The 16432-nt window shown below is 41.4% G+C and overlaps 1 protein-coding gene across 1 annotated transcript in view; it reads left to right on the forward strand.

Moving 5' to 3' along the window:
* Positions 1-16432, forward strand: part of LOC149281451 (cell adhesion molecule DSCAM-like) — a 196343-nt gene that overhangs the window by 166534 nt on the left and 13377 nt on the right. The window contains exons 29-32 of the mRNA XM_089499302.1: positions 3615-3727; positions 7119-7268; positions 11495-11692; positions 13951-14253. Coding sequence (XP_089355428.1) covers positions 3615-3727; positions 7119-7268; positions 11495-11692; positions 13951-14253 — 764 coding nt within the window. The remainder of the gene's footprint in view (positions 1-3614; positions 3728-7118; positions 7269-11494; positions 11693-13950; positions 14254-16432) is intronic.

Here is a 16432-nt window from a genome sequence, read left to right on the forward strand (position 1 = left end):
GAGAGAACTAAATGGGAGTCGTTTTATCCCCCCCCAAAAAATGGCAAGTAATAAATCTCTCATTCCTGCGTTCTGATAATAATTTGTCCTAGAGATTGAGAAGTACCTAAAGGGGACGGGTAGACTAATGATTCCATTAAGAGCAGCTTCACGGGAGAATATACTAGAAGAAAAAAGTTCTTATACACTTCTCTATTAACGTTAACACAGAGGGCTTGTAGGTACAACTCTCAAAATGCTCAGCAAGCCAAGTGTGTAGGACAGAGCGCATTTTGGCCTTTTCTTAATGTACCCTGGTATATGATGCCCATATCCATATGTTAAATTGGCCCTTTTATAGGGGGAGTGGCTTAATGATAGTACCACCCAAGCTGCTTCCCATACCCCAGAGGCTTACCTAGAGTATTTGGCACCCGGGGCGGATCCTGTAAGTGGCAACCCCCCACACACCAAATGTAAAGACATCTACAAAATTATGTTAAGAATATTTATTGCACCAATTTGTAAACTGTATGTCAACTGTAAACAACAAGAAATCTGAAAAAATAAATTAATAACTTATAAGTAAAATAAATACGTTTAAATAACATTTACTGAACATATAATAGTGCTTTCTTTAATAACCCTCCAAAAAAAACAGCGTCCACATTGCCCACATAGAACCTGACCAGCACCCAAATTACACACACATAGGACGTGCCATCTCTGCCCCCAAACAGCCCAGCATGAGTCAGCATTGTTCCCAAACAGCCGAGTGTACGCCATCTTTGTCCCATGAACACGCTACCTGTGCCATCTTTGTCCCATAAACACCCTGCTTATACCATCTTTGCCTTTTTGACAAATCAACTATACACCTATGATTAACACAAACACTTTTACAGTCACTCACTAATTCACTTTCATTCACACAATTCATTCACACAATCATTTATTCTTTCACACAAATTATTTACACATATTCATTGATGCATTCTCACAAATTCATTAATTCTCTCACTCATTCAAACAATTCATCCACACATTAATCCATTTATTTTCGCTCTCTCATTCTGACTCTTTATTTCAATATTCTTGCTACCCTCCTTTGCTACCCATTCTCACCCCCTTCTGCCCTATCTACCCCTTCTCACTCCCTTCTCCCTGTCTACCCCCTATCCCCCGTCTCACTCCCTTCTCCCTATCTACCCTCTCCCCCCTTTGAAGTTAACTTTCAGGAGTCCTGCGGTGGGGGTGCAAGGCCTCTGTCTGCCAGCTCTGCCACTGTATGGAACAGTATAGAGTGATGGGAGTTATGATGTACTTTAGAGCATAATTATATAATGAAAAAGACATTGGAAATGGTACAGCATAACACCCATCACTCTCACACATTTACCAATCCACACTTACCAATCCACAGATTCCACACATACCAATCCACACATACCAATCCACAGATTCCACACATACCAATCCACACATACCAATTCACAGATTCCACGCATACCAATCCACACATACCAATCCACAGATTCCACGCATACCAATCCACAGATACCAATCCACAGATTCCACACATACCAATCCACATTTACCAATCCACAGATTCCACACATACCAATCCACAGATTCCACACATACCAATCCACACATACCAATCTACATTTACCAATCCACAGATTCCACACATACCAATCCACAGATTCCACACATACCAATCCACTCTCACTGTCCCTCTCACTGAATGATTTCCTACCTTTCCTCTTTTCTTCTTACAGCAGTAAGCTCCTTTTCTTCCTCTTAGCTCCTCTTCTTCTGTCTTCTTCGCTCCTCTTCTTCTGTCTTCTTCCGGGTCAGAGGGCACGGACGGCGGTGGGCGCGGCTTCAGTGTTGTGCGCCGGGATCTGACAACAAACCCCGGCGCGCAGCAGTTGCTGCGTGGATCGCGAGGGAGCGGTATCGGAGGTCTTTAACAGACCTCCGGCTCCCTTAAGTGATTTTAAGCCGGTTCAAGGGAGCCGGCTTAAAATCACTCAAGGGAGCCGGAGGTCTGTTAAAGACCTCCGATACCGCTCCCTTGCGAGCCTTCTCCTCCAGTGGCGGACTTCTCTTACAATCCTTTGCCCCATGCCATGTCCGTCTCTGGAGGGGTGCCGGCAAGTTGGCACCCCCCTGATCAGCGGCACCCGGTGCGGACCGCCCCCCGCGAGGTACGCTACTGCCATACCCCACCCACCTTTGACACAGCTCCTCCCAGTCCCCCCTTATCCTCTGACCCCAAACGCCCTCTTGTTCATTTTATTTTTTAGCTCATAAGGTGGAGTCCAGTAGCCGCTGTTTCTTAAGCCACTTGGAATTAAATCCAGTCCTGGTTTTTCCATGGGATATGTGTAACTCTTCGTACGTGAATGTTATAGTGCAATGTTTATTATAACTTTCTTTTGTAGATATATATATTTGGTCCCATATAATTGCTGAATGAACAGTGTGTTTATTAAAAGCTTTTAGTATTTAACTGGCACGAAATATAATTTCCCTTTATGCAATTCAAGAATTTTTCATTGGAAATTCCTCCCTATGTAATGTTTATTAATAAGAATTAATTGGGTGGTTTGGATAAAAAAAACACAATAATTCCTTATCCAGCTCAATTCCAACCACGATAACCTGTGTTGCTACATAGTGGGGTATTAGGTAGTCCCAGAATACTCTCCGTGAACCATTCTTTTAGCCATTCAAAGAACGTCAGTTGAACACTAAATAAAATATATTTCATGGCGCCATTGAGCCCTAAATCAAGTATTGAACTCTATTACCGGGACAGTTACTAATGAGGACACTTGTAGTAATTATCTAGACCTGTTTTTCTGTCCCATAAATAAGAAAAATGGACATAGCCATATTGGTCCAGGAGAAGATAAAAAAGGCTTACGGCAAAGGTGATCCCTATATTGGGCCAATGATTGGACAATAAAGGGTATCACTTTTGATTGAAGACTCCATCTGCCCCCTTAACTCCTTACACACCGGGAATCCAATTATAATTCTTTCTTTCAATCGTAGGAACCCAACTGATCAATGATATTTCGTTTATGTACCATGTTGAGCTCTTATCAATCGTCTAGTAGATGTTCTGAAGGGAGACCATAAAGGTTCCACCTGGGTCGTGTTTGCGATAGGGTTATACCAGACTTACAGCTCAGTATTCCGCTGTAACCGGAGAAAATCCTGTGTGTTCCTCAGCCCGCCATCAGCCAGCAAGTAGGGCACGCACCGCTACACAACCCTGATTGGTGGCCCAAGATCAGATGACCCCTTACTGAAACCGACCCTGAATGTGAGGATCCCATTGGTTCCCATTGGACCAACCCTACAAGTTGATAATTTTAACCTCGGCTGTATTATCAGACCAAGCCAGGACTTTATACGCAGAGACTTATGTGCAATGTTCCAAGTCCATGTGGTAGCTGCATACAGTTTGTCTTTCTATTTCTTCTGCCGTCATTGACGTTCTCTGTTTAACTCCTGAAATTCCAGATTATGAAACATATAATATACACGTCACAATAATACAGTAAAAAATCTGCATAATATTATGGGTGATGATTCCAAGCATTTTCCTTTTTCTGCAGTAAAAATACCCGAACGTCGGACACGTTGAACAAACAGCAGACTCTCCGGATGCACATAGATATTCCACGAGCGCAGCTCCTTATAGAAGAACGAGATACGATGGAGACAATCGGTATGGATTCATACTTTCTGTGTTTTGTTTTGTTTTGTTTTTTTCATTCAATTCAAATATATAGTTCTAGCTTTAATTTGCTCATTTTTTCTTTTAAATTTTTCCAATCTGGTTTGCGGGAACGGCTCTTACAATCCTTTGCCCCATGCCTTCAATCACACGCTAGAGCCAGACGTGGCAGCTCTTCCGCAGACAATCTTTGTCCCTTACACCGTGGGCTCTTACTAATATCACCGCCGCGTTTGTTCTTGACAAGACGATGTGATATTTGACATGGGAGAAAAAAAATGTCCTATCCGTTTACTTCTGACATTTCAAAACGCTCGTGTTCTTTGTAGTCCGCGGAGGATATCGGAGATGCGTCAGACCATAGTCTGAAGTGGAGGTCAGAAATGGGGTACGAACCAGCTGTCTGTCTGCCCAGGGACAAGCTGGCAATGCTTTATGTGTAAGAAAGTACAAAAACAGCCACATCTGATGACATTCATTCATTGACTAGTACCATCTCCGAATAAGGCTGCATAGAAGGAGCATATAAAGGCCCCCAGCTGGACGGGAAACAGCATGTTAACTTCTTAGTATATATTTCCCTAAAACAGTGGTTCCCAACCCTGTCCTCAACCACTACCCACTGTGCAGGTCTTATGAGTCTCCCCATGGGAACAGAATGGGGTTATTGTTAAATCCTGCCATGAGGACTGGGTGGAGGACATACAGTATCAGTGCTAACCTAAAAAAAAATTGTATATATTCGTAGCCACAAAGGAACTTGGTGGCGACTCATGTCCGGTGCCAAGCATTTTTTTATGTGTTTTTCACAGAAATAAAGAATTTAGCCCATCTACCCAGAAGGAGGTTCTGTAAGACCAGAAACCTTAGTTGATCCTGATTCAGGAAAGCCCAATCTCTATCCTGTCGGCGCTCGAGTTTCCTCTTCTAGATTATTCCGCGATCATTGTCTTGGGCCATTGGCTCAGGTCAAGCCAAACATTCACTTTCATGGTGAGGATTAAGGCATTGTCTGGCTGTGTTACTGCCAGACTGTTATCCTTGAGGGCTGCTTTGAGTACAACGTCTGTACCAACCCCGCCTTTCAATAGATAAAAAATTGGCACTTTTTTTTTTTTTTTTAATCTAAAAAAAAAAACAACCAAACATATAAAGCCTACCTGTAACTTGCATCATCCCCATTATGGACTTTTCTTTTAATTTTTTTTATTGGATTTTTTTAATTATTATTATTTTTTTTTTTTGCACTCCTCTGTTTCTGTGCCAAAAAAGAGGATTATTTCCTAGTAATTAAGTTGATCCATTGCCATGGTGAGATTTGTTTTGGAAATAGAATTTGAAGACCTCTCACGGGGCAAAAATATTAACGAGAAAAGGAAGAAAAAAAAAAAAATAATTTTGCTTTGGAAAAATAATGTTCCAAAAAAGTCATTGATCCCATAAACTATTTGCTTAATCTGCTGCCGCGTGTTATGAATACACAGCTCTCTTCTTATCTCACCGAGCTTCTAACGTTCCACCATAAAATTATTCAATTTATCACTGTCAGCACTATATGGGGTTTTTTTAACTATTACATTTCTAGATGCAATTTTTATTTTTATTTTTCATCCTCTATATAAACAACTTTGTATCGCGGATGGAATGTTAATGATCAGCCGCTGTGTTAAGAAAACAGGCGCGGTTTTCTTGAAGTAGCAGCTATGGGGTTAACGGACCCTCTGTGAAATTTATACATCTCTTTGGAAGAAGATCAGACTCCTAACCTGCGGGGGTTTTAAGCGCATTCTGTCCCGCTGCCTTGTTTGGGCAAAAAATTTGCACAATATGTCTTCGGGGTTTTTTTTTTTCTCTCCTCTCCTTGAAAAGCTCCGCTTGTCAAATCTTAGAGCTTAATGGGTTAGAGGAAGGTTTCCAGCCCCTCCGGGAAGCAAATTCGCTTATAGTGTTTAACTAATGCTGACTGTTTCTCGAAATCCCTTTTCTGTTCACATGTTCCGTGTTCATCTGTGTCACGGGCACAGCACATGGTATTCTGTTTTATCTCATAAACTGATCTCGTTTGCTCCTTGCCTGTAATAAAGACCTTATTTGGTGCACCAGCCGCCCTCGCTCGTTCTGCGCGGTGACCGGAGACTTTCACCTAGGGACATCGATGCAGCTCTGGGCAAATTCCGATCTTTTTCTGATCCGTTATAAGAAAAATGCCGCTGTAGTACAACTCATAGTAAAAAATTCCAAGGCAGAACTGGAATAGTTCCAATTATTAAGAAACAGGAACATTCCGACTGATGGAACAGGTTTCTTTTTACTCGAAAAAGGAGTGATTTGGCTTTGATAAATATAACATGCTCAAAGAGGATGGACATCTGCTGAATAGCCTCTCCAACGGTGCGTCCCAGCTGTGGAGTATCTCAGATTTTAGCTCTGTGGTGATATTACAGAGGAAAAATCTCCATCGACATATATGTCTGATCCGGCCATAAGGGCAGTCCAGAACCGGAAGGTAAGGCAACTTTCCTCTGCACGAGGAACCTCAGATTTGGTACATTTTGGACTCCATATCATGGTTTTGTCAGTGGGGTGCGGTTGGTATCGCTCAAGTCACGAATGACCAAGGAGGTACATGTCTGGGTTCACCTTTACACTTGGGATGGACCCCAAGAGATCCACAAAGGGCCAAATCACATACACATATGTTTGCGAACAACTCAACTGAAGTTGAGTCCAGAAGTGGACCTCCCTACTTACTCGTGCCTAGAGCTATCCCAGCTGGACCCCACTGACAAGGCCTATGACGGGCAAAAAGTACGTCTGGGGTTTGTTGGTTCCCTTTTGGAGGGGAGATTTTCTTCCTTGTGGCAGCATCAAGGAAGAAAATCTGTCCTCTATAATGGTACAAGAGAGCTAAAGCTCAAGATGCTCCCAAGTGGGACCCAAGTGCACCGCAGGGCGCTCTGTAAGGCGGCTGGTATTATTCTCAAGACAAAGAATCGGCTCTGTATCCAGAATTAGCCAAGCAGCCAACCCCAACTATAAACTGAGCATCGACCCTGGGCCATGGAGTTTACCAGAGGCTGCTTCCCTGTGTTCTATATACATGATCTATCTCTACTTTTAGCTTCCTTTTAGCTTCACGTTCCCCTACCACGCCATTGTGTAGTGAATTCATATATATATTGCAGCATTTCAGTAAATCTGGGTTTTATACACTTTTTTTAAATTCAAACACACATTTACATTGCTTTGCTTGCCTTCCTGGTGCTTGGAGGGTTAACTCTGTCTGCCCTTCCTAATTTCTGCTTTGTAAGCATTCAGGTTTTTAATCTCTGCGAATGCCCCGTAAATCTTTTTATAACATTAAATCTTCTCTTTGTTCAAGATGACCGATCCACCGTGCTACTGACGGACGCTGATTTCGGGGAGTCATCAAAACAGAAATCATTAACGGTAACTCACACGGTGCATTACCAGTCGGTCTCGCAGGCAACAGGGCCTTTGGTGGATGTCTCCGACGCTCGGCCAGGAACAAGTAAGCAAAAATGAGATTATTACCTTTTTTCCTCATTATTTAACTTAAAGCTTATTTAGCTTAAACAAAAATTAACCCAATAATACCTTATACACCTCTAAGGTCATCAATCTCCCTCTAGGTTACTTTGGCGAATTCAAATGACTGCAAAAAAACCCCAAAAAAACCTGCTTTTAATAAATGAAATTCTTTAAAATTTAAATAAATAGCTTATTTCTTTGGCACCTTCGCTCGCGCATGTACGGAAATAAACCACTCTTAAGCCACCGATTGTGCACACAATCATTTGGTACCATTTTGTGGCTTCCCGTATTTCTTAATAGTTTTTTTTTTACAGATGCCGGACACTATCTAGTCCCCCTGGGTTAAATATGTGCTAGTGCAAATCATTCTACACCCTTTAGGCTAAAACAGTGGTGGCAATGGTTTAAAATTCAATGGTCAAACTTCATACATATACTCTGCTCTTACAAATGCCTGCTAATAAACACACACGCATACTCACATACACATGCATACACAGTCACATGTGCCCTTGCCTTTACACACACAAATCCTGGCTTACACTTGCCGTGGCAGCCACACACCTACTTGCCCTTAGTCTAACTTGTAACATACAAATACTTTCAAATCACACACTCTATCCCCTTTCTCATTATCTCTCCCCATTTTCTTTTTTCTCATTATCTCTCCCCATCTCTTTATCTCTTCCCATCTCTTTATCTCTCTATCTCTCCCCATCTCTCTATCTCTCCCCATCTCTCTATCTCTTCCCATCTCTTTATCTCTCTATCTCTCCCCATCTCTCTATCTCTCCCCATCTCTCTATCTCTCCCCATCTCTTTATCTCTCCCTATCTCTTTATCTCTCCCCATCTCTCTATCTCTTCCCATCTCTTTATCTCTCCCCATCTCTTTATCTCTCCCCATCTCTCTATCTCTCCCCATCTCTTTATCTCTCCCCATCTCTTTATCTCTCCCCATCTCTTTATCTCTCCCCATCTCTCTATCTCTCCCCATCTCTCTATCTCTCCCCATCTCTCTCATGTCTCATTATTTCTCGCCTTTCTCATCATCTCTCTCCTTTATCCCCATCTTCTCTCCTCTTTTTTTAGCATCATCTATTACCTTTCTCCCTCTCCTTTCCTGTCTTCTTGATTCCCGTTTTAGGGGTTTGAGGTGTCTCGGCCACCTGGTACTAAGGCCGGCCCTGTAGGAATGAACGAGGTAGAGGTCTTGGCCTGATTTCCATAGGAGAAAAACATTCTTTTTTTGAAAGATTTATGAAGATATTTCTATAAATAGAACAGAAGGGAGTTATCAAGTAGGAAGACTAACAAAAGGTGCCGTCTATTCAGAGGTTTCAAAGAGAGCAACCCTGTCTAGCCAGACTAAAAATATCCCGTCTCGGTAGCAGCTCTCTGACATTTAAGAAAAACCGTAAGGGAATTCTCCGATCCAGAAGAGAAAATACTGCAGGAAACGGGCTTCTAGAAAAGGTGAGAAATGATGAAAAGTGTGTTCTGTAGGGAAGCAGAGAGGCAATAATACTCAGCCCGTCTCCTAGACACAAACACTCAAGGTGCTCTGACGTTCTTACTTCCAAGTCCAGGATTATCCATCGAAAATCAAGAAGATAAAAAAAAAAGGGAGAAACACCATCTGTGTACATCGCTAATTTCGTGCTAAACATTACAAGAACGCAAAGCGGTCGCATTAAATAGAGGCTTTATGTACCTATTAAAGTCAATCTGATTTGGAATTTGGAAATAACGTTCTTGGCTGAGGATAACTTGGTTGGGTTGTGATTATAGGCAACGCATTAGCTTTCCGATTAATAAGCTTAGAAGAGCCAGATTCTGTTTTTCAAGGGTCTCAACCAGGTGACATGACTTTGGTACTAAGGCTTGTTATATTATAGATTTTATTCATTAGACCGAGAGTTTGAACACTTTAACTTCTCTATGCAATATGATGGGTCAATCCCAGTAAGCTACTCGTACAAGAAATACTGAGCTGGCACCTTATAATATAATATAATATATATATACCATATAATATTATTTATTACCATCTAATATTATATATATATATATATATATATATATATATATATATATACACTATATAATATTACCGTATATGTATATGTATATATAACACATATATTATTTATTACCATCTAATATTATATATATATATATATATATATATACACCATATAATATTACCGTATATATATATATATATATATATGTATATATAACACATATATTATTTATTACCATATAATATTTTATATATATATATATACCATATAATATTTATTACCATATAATATACCATATAATAATAAATATAATATTTGAAACTCATGATTTAACTATGCATTATACAGGGCCAGCTCAGCCCACCTTGCTTCATAACGCAGAGTAATGTTGCTATTCCAAGAGATCATTAAAAGCCAATAAATCTTCTGTAGATGATGCATTTTTTCTTTGGTAAGATAAAGCAGGCCTGTCGTTGAACGGCGGATACCTTTTAATAACCCGCTTGATGCCGTACGTCGAGACTTTAGAATAACGGTCTTTTTGTACCGTTGATCCCACTTTCTTGCTACATTGAATAATAATTTGATAAATATACCGAATAGATATTTTATACCATCTCGATGCCGTAGTGAACATGCTGATTCCATGAGAGGCTCTCGAGGTGTAGCAGCGTTCATTGGTCTGCGTTTCGGGATAGATTTATCAGTCTGAATTATCTCCGTAGCTCTAGAAATACGCTTCTCTGTTACGACAGGGAGCCGGGGATGAGTCACAATCTTTTTCTTTTATTATTTTTCTTTTATTTTTATATATATTTTCAAATGAGAGAATTTAAACGTCGTTCTCTTGCAACCAATATTTTTTTCTACGCGTATTTCTTATTTGTTTACTTATTAAATATTCATCTTCAGGCACTGCCGTTCACAGTATCAAGAGCACGGCTCTATCTGCTGAGGGCTATTTAACCCCTTAATGACAAAGCCCGTACAAAACCAAAATGCATTCTTTTCAATGGGTTTAGGGACGGCACATTGTCCTTAAGGGGTTAATGGGGGGGGGAAATCCAGATATTTATAATTTACGAGATTTTAATGTTTAAACAAACTAAAAATTATTTAGCCCTTCGATGTGCACTATGGGCGCTATTTCACTTATATCACAGACATTCTGTGAGTGGATTCAAAATAAGTCACATAATAGACCATGTTACATACTTGTCGGCTAATATAGATAGTGTTATTATCTTCTGTAGCTTCTTCTTTCGCAAACTCTACATGGAATGTTTTAGTGTAAAATTACGGTAAATACGATAATAAAACAGGATGGTAAAGGAGATTAGAGTGGATACTTCTGAGAATGCCATCTGTTCCTAGTTTCCTAGATCACCAACCATCACGCAGTCCTCATGGGTTTTGGATTTTGTGTCATGTGCGGTCCGTTAACAGGACAATGCTCCAAAGTCTTTTGTTTCCAATAGAGCGTTATCTGTCTTTCTGCTCTGTATCTTCATCTCCAACAGTACTAACTGAGGACCCCACATTATCATATCGAAGCACTTTTTTTAGTATGGGGACCGTGAGAGGTTCTGATCTCGCTTGAGACCATGGAGACAATTATCGACAAAAGAGGACCATGTGGTTAAAGCCTGTAGGCACCACCCAATGTATCTGAACCCATGCACCTCAACCCATGCACCTCAACCCATGCTCCTCAACCCATGCTCCTCAACCCATGCTCCTCAACCCATGCTCCTCAACCCATGCACCCTTATTCCTGAAATGTTACGATCATCCAGGTCTAGAACTCGAACTCCCAAGTTGTTTTTTCTCTTTGGTTGGGTCTGGACACATAATGATAGATCTTATCCCTGAGCATCAATGGGTCTTCTGCCTGTCTGGCACTGGAGACCATTGAGCACCTTTCATTTTATCTGTATGTCAACCAAATTCCAATATCCCCCCACCCCACCCCGCAACAATTCAGTCCTAGACTTCACTCGTCGGAATATTACTCCTTGAAGGAGAATTGTCCATTTCTGTAACTTAAGTAATGTTGAGTTTTAAGCCACCAGCCTTTACTTCACCCAGGCTTCTCGCTGACAGATGGTGAATTAGTAGGTTACCCATACCAGCGTGCTACTAAAGTGTTTTCTTTTGCTTCTTTTTCATGTAAACAGATCCGACCACGAGAAAAAATGCCAAAGCTGGTCCGGCAGCTCGGAATAGGTATGCCAGCCAATGGACGCTTAATCGACCCCATCCCACCATATCTGCCCACACTTTAACCACAGACTGGAGACTCCCAACGCCGCGGGCCGCAGGATCCGTGGATAAAGAAAGTGACAGCTACAGTGTGAGCCCCTCACAAGATACAGGTAATTTTTAACAAAGTTCTTTTTCCTCCCCATTAAAAGGTTTGAGGAACGTAGAATTATACAGTGCGTTCTCCACCAATGGATCCTCGGTAAGAACATAGAAACTTTTAGGTAAGAGTTGTAGTTATAAGACATTTTAAATCTCATGGCAGATTTTGGCCCGCCTAGTCTGCTAGTCTAAGATATCTAGAAAGTGAGCTAAACTGCTCCTCACCTGTTGTCTCTGTTAGTCAGATTGTTATGGTACATACTACTTGTTATGTCCTGTCTACCCATTGTACAGCGCTACGGAATATGACGGCGCTATAAAAAAACAATAAATAATAATAATAACTAAAGCTGCCGGATACAGGCTGAGGAGCATCAGACCTTAGAACTTTTTATTTTAGAAAATGACCTAAATTACCACCAAAAAAATACCAAATAATGTTTAAGGCTTTCATAGCATGAAAAAAAGAGACTTGATGGACCAAACGGTTCTCATCTGCCATTAAATTCTATGTTTCTTTACATTTCGCTCAATCACTTTTTCTAACTAAATTGCTTTCGTTTCCGGTCCAAACGTCTGACTTTTCCTCTCATGGATTCTATAGCTACATTGAAATTCTTTTACTTATCAGACTTGTTAATCCAAGTCCTTCGGAGGCCACTCCGTCCCATTAGCACGAGCGCGCTGGGCTCGTAGCGAACTTAGTTCGAGTGGCCCTAATGTGTCTCTCGTACGAGTTCTTTGTTACGGGAAAAGCAATCCATCTGCAGACAGAAAATCAGAAACGTTGGGAGAGAAAAAAAAAATCATTTCTCATTTTCCCAACGCACATAAATTCCAGTTATACTGCAGTTCCTATGGTAACCTCGTTTATCAAGGACCGTAACAAAAGTAGATTAGAAAGACTGTTACTGGGAGAGAGGAGATTATATTTATGTACCTGAATTGCTCTGTCCGCTGCATTTTACATTAAATATCGTGCAACCAAAAATAGCAGATTTAATCTTGTTGGGTTTTTTTTGCCTTTCTTTAATGGAATGTCGTGCAAAAAATGGATATTATGTTTTGCCTGTCTTATCATTATTTAAATTTAAATAGCTAATAGATTTAAAGGTACGTTTCATACATTTAGGCCCGTTACTTAAATATTGCGGGTTTTACTTTTACCGAAAAGACGAGATCTTTTAAGATAAAGCTTTAAGATCCTTGGATAAGAAAAATCCACAAACTATACATTGAACAACCTATATAAATGTTCCATTTTTTTTTTTATCATTCTGGTTTGTTTTATTGCTAGTTGTGAAATCTTTGTTAATTGAGGTGCTGTCCCACTTAGACAAAACATTAATTGCGCTCCCCGGCGTGTTAAGTAAATGCACTTTATCAGATCTGTCGGTTTCTGATGTCCTCTGAAGGTTTCAGCTCATAAAACAACAACAACACGGAAACCTTTTATGAAGCCTTTTCACTTTCTATGGCAACAGTTTATCGGCGCCTGCTTTTGTCTTACACGACAATTAAGCGTTCTCAACAAAAATTATGCAGAATTTAACGTGATTAAAGATTTTTTGCGTTCGGTTTCTACAAGTTTAACGTTTCGCAGAGTAAGTGGAACAGCACCGTTAACATGGTGGGATTGACAAGGGGGCCAGCTATAAATAAATAAATAAAACTCTGCTTAATTCTCACTATTTCCATTAAGAAATTCATCAATATACACCATTCTAGTTTTTTTTCCCTGCAAGGATAGGCAAGTTAGATGTCCCCTCCAGGCATCTCGTGGGCTCTTTCCCATGGGGCCGCGGTTTAATGCTAATAGGGGGTCTCGCTTTACGGTGTGCTGTTCACTGGGCGGGGCCTAACTGCTAAGTGACATGTCAGGTGTCCTATTATCTCCATGTTTTCATGGTGGAAGTGGAGGGCTGCCGGTCCTCCAGGACCCCTCACTAATATCTAAAACGACTGGTGTTAATTTCCTCCTCTTCATTATACCCCTAGTAATGCCCGTTGGCTACCGGTGCGTCTGAAAAATAACCTGTTGAGCTCCGTTATTTAGTCTCGGCCACCTCCAGACACAAAGTGAGGTCTACGTGCTGTGCCGTCACAATGGGGGGGGGGTGTCTCTGAATATCCAAAAATGGCAGCCCAGTAGACCGATTGAATGCCCAGAATATAACTTTACATTTTAACGTCCAATTAAATAAAAGAAACGTAAAGCTTTATTCTGGCGGGTTCTGTGCTTTTCATGTGTGGCTTTCTCTGCACCTAGACCGAGCGCGGAGCAGCATGGTCTCCACGGAAAGTGCCTCTTCCACCTACGAGGAGCTCGCCAGGGCGTACGAACACGCCAAGATGGAGGAACAGCTGAGGCACGCCAAATTCACCATCACAGAATGCTTCATATCAGACACGTCGTCAGAACAGCTCACCGCGGGGACCAACGAGTACACCGACAGCCTGACCTCCAGCACGCCGTCAGAGTCGGGAATATGCAGGTTCACCGCATCGCCCCCAAAACCTCTGGACGGAGGAAAGGTGCAAAATATGGCGGCTCCAAAGGCGCACAGGCCAGGTAAGAGCACACGCCTCATAACGGGGACTCCGTACAGGCGTGTTAATTATTAACCCGGGTCTGTCACTCCATGTAAGGCTTTACAGTTCTCTACACTTAATGCGCGGATGTGTCATGAAAGAGTGACATGGCATATACCACAAGACCAGCCATAGTCCTGGATGCGGATCTGCATTATTACACCTCCAAACGCTCTCTGATGTTGGGTTGCTTGTTTCTTTTGATTGGTTCAGGCAGTCTTTGGTGGGTGTGGAGAAGGGAGAGAGCGTCAGGACAGACAATTGATTGGATAATGCTGGCTCTGCCACAGACTGTCACCCATCTCGGCTTCCATAAGGGGAACTTCTAAATGACTGATCATGTTTGTACGTTTTCTCTTAAGCGGACCACCATTTTTTTGCTGGACAGTCCCAGTTTTCAGCAGGCAGCGGGTATCTAGAGCCAGTTGGGGAGATCCTCATAGTACATAACGTATAGAACATTCCTTCATATTCTGCTACGTCCTATATGGATGTAATACCAAGAAAAGTCGGTATTTTATTCAGCCGCACAGGAAGAACTTGTTTTTGCTTCTTTGATCTCCTGTGAGCTGTTATGTTATAACTCTCCCTGCGAAGCGCCGAGCAATATTTATGTCGTGTGGTCTTCTTTTTATACGCGTTAATAAAACGAGAATTTTTATTTGATTCTGGAGCTGAGTCATTCAATGTTTTGGTTTTTCTTTTTAACGCTTACTGCTACGTAAACACTTCTAAAATTCTCCTAGAAAAAGCAATACGGACTCCGGATATTTGAACTTTCTTTTAATATTATTACATTTTAGAGTCCCGCGGGAAAATTCACAATTAATTCCCAATCAATTGTGAAAGGAACTCAATTATTTGAATTTAACTATACGTCAAGATTAAATGCTTTTTGCCCATTTTATATTCTGATTTTTTTTATTTAAACAAATTATTATATTTTATTTATATAGCGCCAACAATTTACGCAGCACCTCTTTCACTATATATATATATATATATATATATATATATATATATTTATATATATATTCAAGGGGTCTGACGAGATGAGAATTGACAGACTAAGACAAACCGATATGTTAGGTGGATCGGCTCGGCTCCCAAGCTTACAATCCTGAGGGAATGGGGTGACAAACATAAGGCACAGAGAAAGGGTGAGAGGTAGTGGGGTGACAAGGAGGTTCTAGCAGTTAAGATGGTGCGGCTTCTCTGAAGAAGTGGGTTTTTAGATGTTTCTTGAATGTCGGGAGGGAGGGTAAAAGCTGAAGGTTTGGTGGAAGTAGATTCCAGAGATATGGGGCAGCCCGAGTGAAATCTTGTAGACGGGAAAAGGAAGAGATAAGTGAGGAGGAGAGCTTTAGCCCATGGGAAGAACGTAGGGATCGAGTAAGAGAGTATTTGCTTATGAGGGCAGAAATCTACGGAGGAGCAGTGTTATGGGGGGTATTATTGGGGGGCAGTGTTATGGAGGAGCAATGTTATGGTGGGTATTATTGGGGGGCAGTGTTATGAGGGGAGCAGTGTTAAAGGTGGTATTATTGGGGGGCAGTGTTATGTGTTAATTTAATTCTAAAGGTAATTGGGAGCCAGTGGAGGGTTTCACAGAGTGGGGAAGCAGAAGAGGAGCGGCGTGCAAGGAAGATGAGCCTAGCAGCGGCATTTAGGACAGACTGCAGAGGAGAGAGTCGAGACAGTGGAATGTTAACCGGAAGAGTGTTGCAGTAGTCAAGACGGGAAATGATAAGTAAATGAACCAGAGTTTTTGTGGATTCTTGGGTAAGGAATGGGTGGATGCGAGAGATGTTTTTTAGGTGCAAGCGGCAGGATCTGGCGAGGGACTGAATATGAGGGATGAGGGATGAAGGAGAGGTTTGAGTCAGGGATGACCCCAAGGCATCGGGCCTGGTTAGTAGGAGAGATAGTCGTGTTGTGGTGATAGAGAATTCAGGCAGTGGAGTGGAGGGAAGATAATGAGTCCAGTTTTAGAAAGATTAAGTTTCAGGTAGCATTGTGACATCCATGAAGGAATAGACGACAAGCAGTTGGTAATACGGGACATGAGAGATGGAGAGAGACCAAGAAAAGACAAATATGAAACCCTATACAACAGGAAGAAATGAGCAGACGAGATGGACCAAATGGTTCTTATCGGC

Source organism: Sceloporus occidentalis, unplaced genomic scaffold (genome assembly GCF_023333645.1).
Source record: "Sceloporus occidentalis isolate IW3139 unplaced genomic scaffold, rSceOcc1.0.p SCAF_132, whole genome shotgun sequence".
In the NCBI taxonomy this organism is placed as follows: domain Eukaryota; kingdom Metazoa; phylum Chordata; class Lepidosauria; order Squamata; family Phrynosomatidae; genus Sceloporus; species Sceloporus occidentalis.